Source organism: Quercus robur, chromosome 6, assembly GCF_932294415.1.
Source record: "Quercus robur chromosome 6, dhQueRobu3.1, whole genome shotgun sequence".
NCBI lineage: Eukaryota > Viridiplantae > Streptophyta > Magnoliopsida > Fagales > Fagaceae > Quercus > Quercus robur.
In genome coordinates, this window is record NC_065539.1 from 52,900,297 (window position 1) to 52,918,098 (window position 17,802).

General features: G+C 32.5%; 1 protein-coding gene and 1 long non-coding RNA gene across 2 annotated transcripts; one reads left to right on the top strand and one right to left on the bottom strand.

The window, feature by feature from the left end:
* Positions 1-8,221: 8,221 nt before the first annotated feature.
* LOC126689469 (non-specific lipid transfer protein GPI-anchored 5-like) lies at positions 8,222-9,448 on the bottom strand. Its single transcript, XM_050384679.1, has 3 exons — positions 8,993-9,448; positions 8,810-8,860; positions 8,222-8,583 (listed from the first exon to the last, which is right to left on the bottom strand). The coding sequence occupies exons 1-3, from the start codon at positions 9,309-9,311 to the stop codon at positions 8,453-8,455; spliced, it is 501 nt and encodes a 166-aa protein (XP_050240636.1). The 5' UTR covers positions 9,312-9,448; the 3' UTR covers positions 8,222-8,452.
* A 3,360-nt stretch (positions 9,449-12,808) lies between these two features.
* Positions 12,809-16,882, top strand: LOC126689472 (uncharacterized). Its single transcript, XR_007644529.1, has 3 exons — positions 12,809-12,846; positions 12,944-13,084; positions 16,521-16,882. It is a non-coding gene; the product is annotated as an uncharacterized LOC126689472 (long non-coding RNA).
* The last annotated feature ends 920 nt before the right edge of the window (positions 16,883-17,802 follow it).

The following is a 17,802-nucleotide window of genomic DNA, read 5'->3' on the forward strand; positions in this document are numbered from 1 at the left end:
TAGTTATGCCTAGGAAGAAAATATTAATCTTTGAAGTTCGTTTATGTTGGTGACTGACTCCAAATATAATTGAGAAGTCTAAAATACAAATTTCCTTAACCAATCAATTGATTAACTAGGAAGACTGCATTCATCTATGATCCTTGAGTAGAAAGTGTTTGTCACGGAATCTAGTACAAATGGCCTTGTCATTCATTTAATAAGTCCAATTCTTAACATTTTGGTTCAAACTGACAATTTTTTCTTACGGTATCAGACTTCAGAGTGAATTTTTATTTTAATCCCTTACAAAATTTCAGCTGATTTAGGTTGCTTTTCTTTCCTTTGAAACTTCTTTTTTACTCCTTTTATTGTGATTTAGATTTTGGGGTGATGAATTTTGATTGGTGTTTGATATTTTGCATTATGGGATTTGATGATGGAGTTTTGTATGGCTCTGCTCAATGTTAAAAATAATGCCTCTTTGTGACACGGGCTAGGTGTTGACAAAATTTTGGGCCTAAAGTAGAAGTATTGAAAGGCCGAAAAGGCCATAAAAAGAGACTAAGAAATGAAACGGGCCCATGATTCAACGCGGCAAACTCAGAAAACCAAATCCAAAACCAAAGCCTTGCATATGTACTTGTTTGGTAAGAGATTTATAGTAATATTATTTGTATTTTTTAAAAATATATGTAATATTATTTAAATAATAAAAACTGTTGTTTAAGTAATAATAACAAACAGCCCTATATTTATTAGACAACCCGTGACTCTCTATGCAAGATCAGAAATAAAGAGTGTTGAGAAAAATCGTGTACCGGAGATTCGGGCATGGCTTGACAGAGATTTCTGAGTGGACCTTTTTCTTTTTCCTTCCTACTTCATTAAGACACACCAATAGCATTCCTCTAAACTATCTGCTAACTCAGTTCTTCTGACAAACCAATACAGTTTCTCTAACTCTCTACTACATTCCAAAATCCAAACAGAAATATTAAACAAACACAATCTATCAAAGTATACACGGAACACACGGCTCCACCTCCCATTCTACACCGCCACAGATCTTGATAGACTTTTCAAATAATTCTATAGTATATGTGTAGTCTCACGTTGAAAATAATTCTCTAATATATGTGTAGTCCCATATTGAATAATGATAAGATAAATTAATAGTTTATAGGGTAAATTACATATTTGGTCCCTAACTTTTACACTATATTTTAATTTAGTCCCTAACTTTTCAATTGTGTCAATTTGATCCCTAACTTTTCAATGTCGTGTTAATTTAGTCCCTAATGTTATATCTTAGATGGAAATTGCTAACATGACAAGCGGCCAAAATAAAATTTAAGTTTATTGTCTCATCAATGAAAGCTAATTTTTTTGTTTTGACCATTAGACATGTCATAAATTTTCATCTAAAAAATAATGTTAGGGACTAAATTGACACGATATTAAAATGTTAGGGACCAAATTGACACAATTGAAAGATTATGGATTAAATTGGAATATAGTATATAGGATAGGGACTAATTATGTAGTTTACCCTAGTTTATATAATATAATTGAATATATGCTCGTTGAGCTTGGGTACCCAAAAGGCTGAAGCCTTTTTGAGTCTTATACAAGAACTTACGCCTCACTGTATTTTTTATTTATCCCCTCTCTTCCTCTCTCTATCTCTTCCTAATACAGCAAAGTCTTAATCATCTCAACCACATGACCGTTCAACCCAAGCAAAGTCTTAATCATCTCGTTCAACCCACAGCAAGTGTAAAAATGAGATGAACAATCTCCCATCTAATCACCATTAGGAATGACATTGAAGCATACTTATGACCGTTCAACCCAACTGATGGCAGTGGCATTGCTCGAGCCAAACGGCTCGAAGACACCCACAGTAATGTTCTGCTTATGCCCAATATATATATATATATATATAAAAGGGACGGATCCAGGTGGGGTCCAATTTTTTTTAGTCATTCTATATTTCATTTTTGTAATTGAGTCTATTTTTCCCAATCAGTTTAGTTAGCTTAACTCAAATAGCAACTATTTAACCAAAAAACTTAACAAAAACAATAAAAATATTAACAATGGTAATTGTATTTTAGCAAAAAACTATTTTACAACCAAAGAACAAAAAAAATCATATGTTATTGGAGAAGTTAAAGCTAAATTTTTGGCAATTACAGTAAACTGATATAAATACTAGTTGACTGTAGCAAGTTGTTAAGAATAAAATACAATATTTTATTAGGATTATATTTCTTCCTTTAATTAAAAAACTCAAATTCCCTCTCTTCCTTATTATTTTAATGAGTTGTTTATATTATTTTAAATGAAGTGATAAAAAAAAAAAAAGAACATTTGATATTGGGTGTAATGTAAAGTGAGATGATAAAATAGATAAGGTAGCTTTTTAAGGTACTAAAAACTAAAATTTTTATCACCACCACTGTGAATGCCCTAACTTAAAAAAAAAAAAAAAAAAAAAAAAAAAAAAAAAAAAAAAATCTTAGCTAGCGTAGTATTAAAAAAAACATTATTTTGTTTTTGTTTTTATCTTTGTTGGTAGATGATTGCTTCTTAATACTATATGGATATTTGTTTGGACTTTTTTTTTTTTTATACTTTGTCCCTCACTAACTTAAAATCTTAGGTCCGTCCCGAATATATATATATATATATATATATATATATATATATATATATATATATATATATTATTATTATTATTATACACAAAAATCAATAGGTTGGAATGCTTTGGGCTATGGTGATGGCTGTAGGTCCTAAAAATAAAGAAAAAACTGTCGAGGGTGACCAGTGTAACTCAACCAAAGACCTTTCGACGATTAAGTCAGTTTTCTCTTTAGAATACAAGGATGTAAAATAGTAAATGGTTGAACTTAACTTGGGTGAATGAGACTTACTCCTTTTATAGAGAGTTTGAAGTGAGTCTACTTGTTCGAGTCCACCACCATCATGGGTGATGTATGTGGTTAATGGAGAAAGTAGGATACATGGAGCGGATTACGGGAAATTTCCTCCGCATTTTAGGAGTAGTATATTGTGGTTTGATTATATGAAGCCCTTTGAGAAGTTCACATAAGAATGTTAGGAGAAGGAAAATTAGTCCTTAGGAAAGGATGCATTGCTTAACGCAAGAGGAAAGTTCGCACCAACTCCTGGAGGACCATATCCTAGTTGACATTGATGGAAGAGAGTTCCAAATTTCGGCAATTTAAATCGATGCTATACTTTGTGTCATCCCTATGAAATTAATTAAATATTTCGAATCAGGAGATCATAAAAAAAAAAAAAAAAAAAAAAACAAACAAACAAAAATATTATTATTATTATTATTATTATTATTTTTGTTTTTTGTTTTTTACAAAAACCTTACCCCATTACCCAAAATCCACAAAGATGCACAACAAAAAGTACAACAGAAAAAGAAATGCACCAAAATATCAGAGAAAAAAAAAAAGTTCATCCAAAAAAAGATTCGGGCATGGCTTTAGAGTTTAGAGAGGTTTGATAGTGGACTTCTTTTCCTTCCTACCACTCCATTAAATTCATTAAGACACACCAATAGCCTTCGTCTAAACTCTCTGCAAACTCAGTTCTTCTGACAAGCCAATACAATTTCTCTAACTCTCTGCAACACACTTCTTCTTGTATTTGGTTCTTTATATGTGGTGCCATGTGCCAAACTTTGTCTCTTTCAACAGAGAGATTAAAGGGAGAGTTGTTGGGTATGATTGATTCAAACATTATTACCTTTCTCTCACTCAAGTTGGGAAACTCGTTTGTTTCTGGTTGATTTCTCCCCAGTGTTTCGCGTGTCAGGAGAAAGGGGAAAAAAAAAGAAAAAAAGATAAAGAGTTTCTGCGTATTAACCCAGTTGACTGAAATTTAAAGGAAACTTAAGCATCAGTATATAATTTATTGTACCTTTGTTATATATATATATATATATTTTTTTTTTTTTTGAAAAGAAGTTATATTTATATTAACTTCTTATCAATGATCTTAAGTATATTATTTTATTTTATTTTTTGGTTATCGATGCTTCAATATAAAAGAAACTATGGAACAAGAAGTCATTTGGGGGATGAAAAAAAATTAAAGTAATTATTTATTATTTTTTTGGTAGAAAAATTAAAGTAATTATGAACTGCTTATATTAAATTAATTAGTGGATGTATTATTAGACTTTAGTCATAATGTTTACAGATTTCACCAAAGCCGTTATGCATGTCACATGCTGTTATCAAAAAAAAAAAAAAAATTATGGGTGTCACATGGAAAAAAAATTTAATAAATATTTGGTATCTGGATTTTTATTAAATTTTTAGTAAGCTGGACCACGTCCTCTACCATTTGAGAAGAAAGCAACTTTTTTTTTTTTTGGGAATAAAGCAATATGAATAGAAATTTACTCATTTCCAAAAGAAAAAGAATAGAACTTTATAGTTTGTCTAAATGCAATATAAATAGGACTTTATAGCTAGCCATCAAGAAGATAATCTTTCCTTTCTTTTCTCTTCCCAAACACAGAATGTGTAATTGTCATCAAATTTCCACTAAAGAACTTAAGAACTTATCTAAAAATAAAAAGTTTCCACTAAAGCAAGTAAAGACTACATCAAAAAGATTTTAAAAAGGAAAAAAATTTAATAGATATTTGGTATCTAGATTTTTAATAAATATTTAGTAAGATGGACCACGTACTCTACCATTTGAGAAGAAAGCAATATATATATATATATATATATATATATATATATATATATATATGTATATATTTTTTTTTTCTTTTTCTGAGAATAAATATGAATAGAACTTTACTCATCTCCAAGAGAAAAATAATAGAACTTTATAATTTGTCAAAATGCAATATAAATAGGACTTTATAGCTGGTAAAGTAAAAAAAAAAAAAAAAAAAAAATTACAATTGGGCCACCAAGAAGATAATCCTTCCTTTCTTTTCTTTTCTCGAACACTGAATGTGCAATTGTCATCAGATTTCCCACTAAAGGACTTATCTAAAAAATAAAAAGTTCCCACTAAAGCAAGTAAAGACTACATCAAAAAGATGTTAAAAAAGGACAATAAAGTGGAAGCAAAACTTTATACAGGTTTCTAGGAATTTACCCTTCTTTTTCACCCTTTTTTTTAAAAATTTTTTTTAACAAGATAGAAATTCTACTTTATCCTAAATTAGGTGTATAAGTGTGTAAATTTCTCTTTGGAAGACTTGAACTCCGGTCCTTTCCTTCTTTCTCCCCACAAAAACTTTGTATTTGTAAAGTTACCACCAAAGGTGCGCTGTGATAAGATCATCCTCTTAATTACTTGCATAAGTCAAGCTTAAAGAAACCAAAAAAACAAAGTCAAGAATAAATGCATTCACCACTACGCATCTTAGCGTGATAGTCACTTCATAAGTATAAGTGTTTGTGGGATGTGAGAGGCAAGGGTTGGAGTTCAAGTCTCAAGAAAGGAACTTCGCACATATATACACTTATATTATGTTAGAGTGAAATTCTATCTTAGATAAAAAAAGAAAAAAAAGAAAAAAAAATAGAGAAGAAGAACAAATTCATTCAATAATAACCGTTAGTGGTAGTAACGGTATGAGAAAAGGTTGGAATAATATTTGAGAGCATTTCCTAAGCACAAAAACAAATAGTACAAAATAAGAAGTTGTTCTATTAATTAGACCTGTATCCAGACACTTTGTTTCAAGAAGTTTTAGAGCTTTACAGAAACCAATTGCTACAATTCTTCAAACTGTAAGTTACTACTCTTCTTGCATACATCCATGTTTTTATTTCTCCTTGAAATAAAATATCCACAACAAATTGTTTTCCCTCTTCTCCAATATATTTTCCTTCTAATTTTTTACTTCAGTTTTATATTTTAATGGAATGCACTTTTTATATAAATCGTGGTTCTAAGATATATTAGGACATGATACGATTATTCATTGGAAACAGATGATGGGGTTGAGAGTCGGTGAAAGGGAGGGAGGGAGTTTTGAGTTCTAGGTTTATGTGTGGGCTTCAGCTTGGTGTGGGTTGGGTCTAGTGGTCAGTGGGTTCTGTGATTTGGACTAGATAGGGGTCTGAGCTTTGGAATGTGCTAATGTTGTGTGTTGGCAATGTACGTTAGCTTGGTACATTCCTGAATGTACCCTCTCTTTTTTCTTCTTCTTCTTTTTTATTTTATTTTTTGCCAGCATATTTCCAATGGCTTCCATAAGCACTCAAAAAGACTCATCTTCCTCATCATTTTCATCTTCAACCCCATAATGGAAATATGATGTCTTTCTCAGTTTTAGAGGTGAAGATACCCGCAATGGTTTTACAGACTATCTATATGCTACCTTGAAACAAAAGGGCATTGTCACCTTTAGAGATGAAGAAAAACTTGAGAGAGGTAAATCCATTTCACTAGAGCTCTTGAAAGCAATAGAAGAATCCAAATTTGCAATTGTCATTCTCTCAAGAAACTATGCATCTTCTACATAGTACTTGGATGAACTTTCAAGAAACTATGCATCTTCTACATAGTTGTTGGATGAACTTGCAAAAATCATTGAAGGCATGAGAGAGATAGGAACAACTGTTTGGCCAATTTTTTATGATGTGGATCCATCTAATGTGCGTAAGCAAATAGGAAGTTTTGCCCAAGCCTTTGCTAAACATGAGGAGCATTTCAAGGATCACATAGAGAAGGTGCAAACCAAGAGAGCTACTTTGAAAGAAGTGACCAATCTTAAGGGGTGGCATTTACAGGATAGGTAATCAAATATGAAATTTTCTTTCTTTTAAATATTCAAAACATACTCTTCTTATCTTTAGTCTTGTTGTGAACCTTAGGCATACCTATATACGCGTTCATGTTTCTTTCAATTTTGATTTGATCCAATTAATTTATATTTTCATATTTCTTTCAAATATGTCTTGAGCAAAGTTAATTATTTAAATTTTTCTGGTTTCACCCAATAGAGTGGAACTTTGGATTTCAACTATCATAAGCTCACCAAATGTCATACTCTCTCAATTGCAGGTCTGAGTCAAAATTTATCCAAAATATTGTGGATGAGTTATGGCATGAACTGAGTTGTGCGTTCTCAGAAGATATTGAAGACCTTGTTGGAATAGAATCTCGAGTAAAGAAATTGAAGTCATATTTGGCTATAGAGTTTAACGATATTCGCATTTTAGGGGTTTGGGGGATGGGGGAATTGGTAAAACAACTCTTGCTAGAGTTGTTTCTCGTATGGTTACTAAGAAATATGAAGGCTATTAAGTTACCTATATTAAAAATGATGGACTGCCTCTCCTGAATATGTAGTATGGCAACAATCCCCTCAACCAAATATAACACGGAAAAAAACATGCAAAAGTAGAGTATAATAAAACCTGATATATATTGATTTGGGCTGAGGCTAATTATATCAGGGCCGTCGGATTATATGATTCAACAATCATGGATGCTACACGAGAAAAAAAAAAATTATGAAAAAATTGCGTTCGGAAAAGCCTGAAGTTATCATATATAATTGGTGATAGCAACCTATGGACTTATGATCACTACTATATTCCAAAATCCAAATAGTAAGATTTACAATAATATTAGGAAATATTATACAAACACGATCTATCAAAGTATACACGGAACACACGGCTTCACCTCCCATTTTGCATTGCCACAGATCTTGATAGACTTTTTAAATAATATCTAGTATATGTGTAGTCCCACATTGAAAATAATTCTCTAGCATATGTGTAGTCACATATTAAATAATGATAAGAATAATTAGTAGTTTATATAACATAATTGAATACATGCTCATTGAGCTTGGGTCTTTTGGATAATGGGTCAAACCAAAGGCTTAAGCCTTTTTGAGTCTTATACAAAAACTTATAAATCAGTATTTATAACATGCAGAATCAATCAGAGACCGTTCCACCCAACCAACGGCAGTGTCATTGCTCGAACCAAAAGGCTCAGAGACACCATTCGGAATGAGCGGCATTGGCATAAAGGTAATATACATGCTTCAATAATGTTCTGCTTAAATACCAAAGATTTCTAAGGTTGATTTTTTCAATGAAGAACTTCTGGAATCATTGCCTTTCGTTTTGGTCAGTTTTAATATCTTATAACTTAATTGGTTTTTGTTTATACTTTATATGTTAGGTGTTGTATTACATAATTTACATATAACCCAGAAATCGTCTTTATTAAGAAGGGAAGAGAGCAAGATGTCTCCTCAGTAATACAAAACCATATCAACCCCTGAAAGAGGCCACAAAAAATAAAATATAAATGAACCCCACAACCTAAGGGAACTCTTATAATAAATGAAGAATACAATAATAGTCATCATTAATCAAGAATAGGTAGGAATGTGGTGCTGCAAAAGGCAGGCTGACAAATGAGAAGATCAGTACGTTGTGAAGGTTGAAGCAACTGTTGCTGCACATATAAGGAAGAAGGGTTGAGAAATTGACAACTTGATGGAACTTCCAGCTGATGTACTACCTTCTGTTGATGGCACGGTTTTAGATCCACTTCCTACACAAGTGAACCACCAATGAACAAATTAAGAAAATAAATAAATAAATCCAATGATGTTTCATTGATGAGTATAAATTTAATAGAACTTGTTCAATGTCACTTATTTCTTAAGGTTCTTTGTAAGGATTGAACTTTTTGAATCTAGAATTTGGTTTGTATAAGTCAAAATTTGATTGATCATGATAATTTTGCACAATCGAACAAATGATGAAGCAGTTTGTACCTGAATCCGAAGATGTTGGTGATCCTGCAGGAGAGTTGGATGGTGAAGCAGCTGCCGATATTCAAAAGTTAGCATAGATGAAAATGATGCTCGTTTATGAGAATTTTAAATCCATCCACAAGCTAAACAAGCAGTTTTGATGGGTAAATTACTAATTTTAACAGTTAAAATATGGGCTCTTACCATTACAGCTACTGAGAGGTGGGGTCTGAACATTACAAGCACCAGGCAAGGCTAGAGCCTGAGTTTGGTTGATGTTGATCCCCAATGAGGAGCTACCTCCATTAAGGACTTGGCACAAGCATTGTGGTTGTGAGCGGACTACACTAGCAAGCTGTGAGCAGCAGCCTGAAGATGGGGTTGAGGTGTTGCCAGTAATGTAGTTAAGGCATGGTGACATACTGATGATCACATTTGTACAACTCGACTGAGCCGAAGCTCCTGCCCAGAGCATAGTCACCAAGACTAGGACCAGACCCATCTGCATTTTTGTAAAAGCCATTGGAATTGGATGCTCTCAAGTTCAAATATAAGCTGGAAATGCCTGTGGATTTCTGTTATCTTGTAGCACTTAACTGACTTAAGTTTTGATTGGTTTGGTGGAGAAGGGGAGAGAGATGTATTGGCTTTTCTAGGGAAATCAATCAAGATAGAGACAAAATGAATGGTCGGTTATGTGGCTCAACAACTTATCCTACTTTCTAACAGGTTTCTAACGCGTGGTACTTGGCATTTGGCATGCTTAATAAAAGTCTGTGTTCAGACCTGGAGACTTGGAATCTTCTTCTGTAGTTTAGCTTTAGGAAGAAAATACTAATTTTTGAAGTTCGGTTATGTAGGTGACTGACTTTTAATATTATTTGTCAAAGGGGCTAATAAGAACTTTCAAGGATTTCAAAGCTGGAGTCTTTAGACACCTATTTTGAGAAGAGACTAGAAAGCATAACGTGTTTCTGACTCCACCTTCACTAGAATTGGCTTTATACCTCTAATCTTTGAGAATCTGAACTTATAGGGTAGATAGAAAGCAGAAATTTCCTATAGAAAAATAAAAGGGGATACATGATGTAACATAGGGATTGAGTATTGGAGGAGGTTGATACTTCCCTGATAATGACATACCTTAACGTTTATTTGCTTCGAGCATAAGAAAATTGACTTGGCTAAAGATTGCTATTTGTGATTGAGTGACATCTGTCTAGGGAGCATGTCAGCAACTCTATCAAATATATTTTTCCTCATAGAATTTTGTGCTTTGTTCGGTTTGCAAAAATGTTATAATAGTTTCATGGGGACCCTGACCATTATTTGGTATCATGTTCCTTCCAGACTCTAGTATGGGGCTAGCTTAGTTGTGAAAGTTGAGGGCATCACTACCTTAAAACAAACCCTTTGATGCAAATGAGTTTTGAAAAAAATATACCTTCAAAGGGAGGAAAATTCCATTTACATTAACCATTGATAAAACCATAAAACCATTTACATGTACTTTTTAGTCACATGACTTATTTAGTTATTCATATGGTTTTTTTTTTTTTTTCCTAAATATAAGTATAATGCTTATATTTTTAAAACTTGAATTGTTTTCTTTCCAAATATAAGTATAATCCTTATATTTTTAAAACTTGAATTTTAAGGTAATATTTTGAATATTTCTCATTTTTGTTACTCTTTTTTAAGGGAGTAATACTATAACCACAAACTATTTTACAACATTTTATTGGTTTTCATCTAGGTCCACCATTAATATCACTTTTTCATTTACCAATAATTATTCACCACAACTGTAGTTTGTAAATTTTTTTGTAAAATAGTTTGTATCTCTAGCATTATTCTTTTTAAGGTTCATATCTCTAATTTATAATGCCTATTTTGTTTGTATTTTTTAGCCCAAAACTAAAGAGTTTGACCAAAATAGAATAAATTTTCATACTTTTTAACCCCAAAATTGAGAGAGAGAAAAAAAAAATTGAGCCAAAATTGAAAAAGACAACTTACAAAAAGAATCAATTTAAGGCATAATTAGTCTAAAATGGACCAAAGTAGATTGAGTGAACCGAATTGGGCCGAAATGGACAGAATGGACCAAAATGAGCCAAATGGTTCATTCGTTCCACTTCAGTCCATTTATTTCATACGGTCCACACTGGTCCTTTTCATCTGCTTTGGTCCATTCAGTCCACATCAGTCGATTCGGTCTTTCTCGGTCCATTTAGTCCATTTTGGTCCAAAATTCTATTTTAAAAAAAAGTTTTGGACTCAAATGTCCATCTTTTTAATTTCTTAATTTTTGGGTTGAAAAGTATGGATTTTTTTGGGATCAAAATCTTAATTTTGGGCTAAAAATTACAAACAAAATATGCATTAGAAATTAGCTTAAAATGATAAATATTTAAAGGGAAAATTTCACTTTGTCTACTTGTGGTTTGCCCGAAAAATACTTTACCTACTTGTGGTTTAAAAATAGACACTTTACCCACCTAAGGTAAACTCTATCTGTCTCCAGTTATCCACCTTTGTTAAAAACATGGATAAATTTGTATTTTTGCTACTGTATGGCACAAGGGTCCCTAGGCCCACTTAAGCCTTGAATTTCAACCCAACGGTATGGCCCATAACCCCAATCCCTTTGTCCGAGGCCGGGTACTAGGCCTACTAGGGCCGTAGGCCCAAGCCTCATGCCAACCTAAAGCCCATTGGGTGAATAATCTTAATTTGTACACATCATGTTTCATTACCTGGGCCTTGCCCAATCAACTATATCCCGGACAAGAAAGCGACTGCTCAGGGGTACCACTTCTCGGCTGCCCAACAATGCCTTAGGGAGTATCGCTGCCAAGCAACTCTTCTGAGGTGGGAAGCAGTTCCAATGCCACTCCTCCCACTCCCACCTAAACACCCACTTTGAAACAATGGAATTGGACCCCTATGCCCACTAATATCCTAGAGTAATCATAACCCCCCCCCCCCAACTAATCTTGGGCTATAAATAAGAAATGAGAATGAGGAATAAGAGGTTGTTGAAGAGTTACCAGAGGAAACAAGAGGCAGAGAGTGAGAGCACCGGAGAGCAAAAAGAGAGAAAGGAGAGGAATTCATAGGTAAGGTCACATTATTAGGTCTCTACGTTTGAAACTACCCAGGATAGGAAATCCAAAGCCCACATCACAAATAAATTGTAAGCCCAAGAGATTATCGACCCAACAACCTCATTTTTGGCGCGCACAACTACCCTTTTATGTTTCTTTCCTCTCAAAACATAAAAAACTTAAAAAATCAAGAGAAAAGAAGATCTAAAAGCTAGGTTTTGTAAAAATTAAAATCTATCATATTTTGTTTGTAATCCAAAAACCTTAGTTTTTATTATTAAATCATAGTTACACTATATATTAACATATAACACTACAAATTCCAATTGCAACATAAAAATCTTGATAAAGGTATGGCTTTGTTAACTTCTCATTCTTTTTTAGGTTATTTAATCTTTTACATTTCGCATTCTAACAATTTTTTTTCCCATTTTGAAGTTATTTTCTATTTCCTTTGATAAATAAAATAGTTTATTTTAACTTTGTTGTTGATGTTCTTCATAGATATAAAGTCACCGAAAAGTTCAACAAAATTTTGAAGCCAAGAGAGAGAGAGAGACATGGAATTCATGAGCTTCCCATCTCTTGATTCTGAAGGAGTTGTATTTGAAAATTTAATTTTTTAATCTATATATATATATATATATATATATAACCGAAACTTTTGAAGCTCCCACAAATTTCCACGTCAGCACAATATTAAAAAAAAAACATAAATGAAAAAAAAAAAAAAAAAAAAAGCAAAGAAAAGCCTTTCCTAAAACCCGATAAAAACCTAAGCATAAAAAAACATAAGCACAAAAAAAGCTCTGCCGTTCCTCTCTGTTCTCTTTTTCTCTACGTTCTCCTTCCCCAAAACCCAACACTGAAAATCAATCCTGCCTAGAAGCCATCCCCACACTGTCAGGTTTGAGATAGAAAGAAGGCATCACCAACCATATGGCTCCGGTATACCTCTTTATCTCTCTCTCTCTCTCTCTCTCTTTGTGGGTAGCTCTGTTAATGGTTTTAAAAAGTGAGATTGTTTGGCTTTTTGTATATACAGAGGGATCAGAAAGATGAAGGATTCGCTGCCTTCGCAAGTTCTGAATAAGAAGCTGCCACGGTTTTTGCAGAAGTGTGCGCAGACCTTCGATTCCGATCGCCGTTACAAAAACGACTTACGGTACCTCCGCGTTTGGTTACGGTTGGTATTTTACTAATCCATCACTTTTTTTTTTTCGTTTCCTTCTTGATGATTTCGATTCTGGGTCGTTGGGTTTCTTAGAAGTTGTTTGGTTCCTGTGGAAATGAAGGGGAAAGATGTGAAAATCAAATTTGGATGCGCTTTAGATTTTTTTGGTTATCCAAATGTTGAGAATTTATTCATTTATTTTAGTGTGTAGATGGGTTTTTGTGGATGGTCTGAGAGCGTTTTTTTTTTTTTTTTTTACATTTTCTTATTGTTGATTTTGATGCTGGGTTATTCGGTTTTTGTTCAATTTCATAGCCTTTATATGATGAGGATATAATGTCTGTGAACTTGGCTGAGGATATAATGTCTGTGAACTTTATAAGTGATTTTTTTTATGATAAGTAGAAAAGTTGGAAGCACTACTCTGATTTGGATACATTTTCATTGGCCTCGATTTTTCAATCAATGTGAAAGAAATCTAATAAGAGATAACAACCAACTAAATCAAAGAGAAAAAAGAAGTATAACATGAAATTCCTTAGAGAGAAAGAAATGTTGGAATGATTTCCAGAAAGGAATCTTACCCCATCAGGCTTAAAAACTTTCCACGGTTGTAGTGAAATCTCCACAACTAGATCAACATTTTCTGATCTTTCATGAAATGAAGGATACTTCTCACTGATAATTTGGTAGCTCTATCACAAGAAATTGTCAATAAATGAGGTCCAAGTTATGTAGGGGGAACTAATGTCATATATGCATTGCAGTGCTATAGGGAATGCAAGATTAACCTTCTCTCAGCAGTGAAAGATATAAAAGAAATAGATACTACAAAAAAATTATGGAAATTTCAAAATACAGCCGATCTGATAAAGCAGAACATTGTGAAAATTAGTGATCTACAGATCAGACATAGCAGTCAACTTTCTCTAGGTAACTTTACTTAAAAGACTATTAAAACCCAAATTTATGTAGAAATATAGCTTATGAACAAATAACAAATGAATGGGATGTAAAGTAAACAAAACAATTCTAAGGAAATCTAGGATAGTGACTAATGAAGTAGTTGGACCACTTAAAAAAACAAATTAGTATTCCAAAGTAGTAACATGATCCTCATCCTGAGGCAAAAGAGAAGACCACTTCTGGTCCTTTATTTTAGAAATAAAATGAGGGTCCAACAAGTAAAAAAACACAAAGTATAAGAAACTCAGACATTCTGAATTTGCAGGTTTGGTGCTATACAAATCCAAGAAAAGGCATGATTTTTTTTTGGTATAGGTAATAGAAGTTTTATAGAAAAGGCATCTAAATATATTCTCTAAAAAATGGGCCATGAACATAAGAATTGTTATCCAAAGATCTCTGTTTAAACATGCCTTCATGTACCTCCCTGCTTGCCTCATGAGCCAAACCGGGGGTCTTTCAACATCTTCCCCACGAACAGCATTAAGCAACAATGGTTCAACAGCAATGCTAATTTTTGGTTCTGCCACAGTCCCTGCATAGGATTTTCTTCAATTAGAAATACTCATGGACTAGAAGCATATCCCAATGAATTGTAACTCAAATCAAATGACACTTCCTCTTCTCGTGGGAGTGGATAAAGGAAAGAGGTCATGAGTTCAAAACCTACCAATAAAATTACAAAGTTACTGTTTTTACGTATTAAACCAATAAATATAAATCAAAGACATTTTTATAATCTTTAATAAGAAAGTTGAAAACCTTAGCCTCTATCATAGCATGAGCAAACCTACCTTTCAGATTGGTGAAGAAACATTAGACACACACCTTTCAGTTGCTCACACATTCCAGAATTCCATATCCTAAAGGAGCCAATTCTTCAGATTTCATATTCAAATTTCACGTGATTATGAAAGAAGCATCTTTAGAGGGACTTCATGACCACTCTATACTTGCTTTAAACCAATGTAATATTTTTTTCCTTTTCTTTCAATCTGTGGTTTTTTTCTTTATTTTAAATACCACTTAGTATTTACAAAGTCTCAAAGTGTCAATTATTAATTTATTATTTATGAGTTTGCTACGAGAAGGTTTTGGTGTTCTATTTTGGGGAGTCGGCATTAATAGTATTGTGGTAGTCCTACACTCTTCAGCGTTATTGTTCATACCATGTGTTCAGTGAAATTTCTTTTAGAAACATATGTGAATTTAGCATGCTGTTGTGACTAATGGCTATTAGAAATTTTTGATAAAATCACGTTTCTATGCACCAATTCTTTTGGCTTTTCTTCATTGATAAAGTGGGCTACATCTTCCATTATATCTACGTCTTGCTATTTTCCAAGGAACATATATTTGCTAAATGAGCTTCCATTTGTTTCAAAGGAAAATTATTTATTTTCAACAAAAACAATTGTTTAACAACTTGCTCTGTTGGGTTAAATTGTTGTAATTGGCTGCATATACTTTCATTCATAAGAGATGCTTAATTCAAGGGCTTTTCACCCCTGAGGGGCTAAGCAGTTTACTTAGCACCCTGTTACTATGATTGACAAAAGAACCATAGTGACTAACCATCTTTAATCTTGCTGTTTGCAGCATCACAAATGCACAATGTTAATATTTCATGAAGGTCATTAAAATGGAAATTAGCTGGTGTCATCTCATCATATACATATAATAAATGCAAAAAAGCTGCATTTGTTGGGTTTTCTTTGGTTTTCAATGCAACTGAGCAATTGTAGCAGGTAGTTGTGGATAAAGAGGTTGAACATGACCTAGGTGCTCTAGGAGGGTGCCTATTTTTTTCCTTTTGTATTCATAAAAGGATTTAAATTCTAAACATCTAAAGTTTTTGATGGTGTGATTTGTTCCAATCTAAATTCCAGACCAAAAGGATTCTAATTTTGTTGGCAAAGTTCTGCCTCCTTTGCCTTCCTTTTTGCAAAAAATTTTTGTTGAGAATAATAACTCCTATGAAGCTGAAACTCCAGTTGTTTCCAATTGATGGTGGAACTCACAAAATGGTGAGAGATTAAAAAAAAAAAACTTCTACTTTTTGATAAGTGAGATTTAAATTTAAAAAAAAAAAAAAAAAAAAAAAAAAACTTAAAGAGTAGCATAATCCTCATATGAGGCTCTTTTTTTTGTGTGAATATTGTTACTTTTTAATTGATTTGGTTGTTTGTAGTTCTTTTGGGCTCTTTTATATATATTACTGTGAATGATGCTTTGATGAACATTTTCTTTCATTCTTTTTATTTTCTTTTAGGTTTGGGAAGCGTTGTAGACTTTGCATTTTCTTTTCTTTTTTTCAGCTAAATTGAAGTAATTTCCTATTTGTAGTCAGAAATTTCTAACTGAGGTGTTGGTCTTTCTTTCCTCAAGCAAATGAGTTAGGCTACTTATATTTTGTACAAATGTAACTTTTGCTTGAAACCAGCAATTAACAATTTTCATTCTTAAAAATTTTAACTTGCAGGGGATGGGATAAAGGAGGAGGATGCTTGCGTCAAGACCATTAGGTGGAATACTCTCATGGAATTGAGCAATCGGGATAACTCTTGCAGCTACTATTGGCTTGCAAGAAGGAATGGGAGGACCTGCATTTTTTATTTTTTTATTTTATAGTAGTGGTTTATCCTAAGAGTTTAGTTTGATTTGCATTTTGTTTGCACCCCATTAAGTTGAAATGTTCCCTCAAACATTACTATCTTAGCTTTAAGATAAAGATAGACCTAACATTATTAGTTACTATTGCTATATAATTTTTTTTCAATGCCCTGTTGTAGTAATTGTGGAAATTGTTAACAGATGAATAAAAGCATTTAGAGTGTGCAACAATTTGATATAGAAAATCTAATGTTTAGTAAGCATTTGGTTCCAAGAACACTAAAGCCAAGACTGTGAAGTAGTTGCATGTTTTTTGGGACTGTTTGCTTTTCAAGCTTTATGTCAATTGGGCAAGAAAAACTCCAATCCTCTAATACAACCTTAACTAAAAGATAAATGCTATAAATTTGTAAAGTTATTATAAAATGTGATAAAAGTTATGCTTTTATTTAACAAAATTAATGCATTTCTGAACCTCTAAGAACAACTTTTCACAGTTAGATTTTACACAAACTCCTTTGTGATCCTAACACATTATGCCATTAAGAAAAAAAAGTTTAAGATGTTATAAAACTATAGATTTACTATTTAAAATGATGTTATACCCTTTTTTTTATAGTTTCAATAAAATGTTAATCTATTACGTCCGTTACACAATGATTGTTTTTTATCATTAGACCTAAACTTTAAAAGAATAAAAGAAAGATTATATTTAATAGAACAAAAAGACGGATTAAATTTATTTTCTAATAGTTTTCCCGTGCATCGCACGGGTTAGCGACTAGTTAGCTATAAAAGGAGAGCTACAAAGCTTCCCACATCATTTATCTTAATGCAAATGGAGTTATACACACACACACAGACACAGATAAAACTTATGTATTTAAAGGGAAAAAACATTCTAATAAAATTCAGACACAATTAATAGAGGACCAAGTAAGATAACAACAAAAAACTTTCATATATAATAATAAATTTTCTCTCAAATAAATAGTGTTTTTTTTCCCATAACATGTCTACTTATAATAAGTTGAATAAAAAAATCATGTGAAGCACGGGCCAATTACTAGTATACATCTAAAAGCTGAAGCGTAGTATTTATTGTTGCTATACTCCAGTTGAGCCATATTATTGCCAATCATCTTTTATCT

Bases quoted from the DNA above. Each gene is read 5' to 3' on its own strand.
- LOC126689469 (XM_050384679.1), bottom strand. From the start codon at position 9,311: ATGGCTTTTACAAAAATGCAGATGGGTCTGGTCCTAGTCTTGGTGACT. The intron at 8,861-8,992 runs GTAAGAGCCCAT...GAATATCGGCAG, and splicing joins ACCTCTCAGTAGCTGTAATG to CTGCTTCACCATCCAACTCT. The intron at 8,584-8,809 runs GTACAAACTGCT...TCACTTGTGTAG, and splicing joins ACCAACATCTTCGGATTCAG to GAAGTGGATCTAAAACCGTG.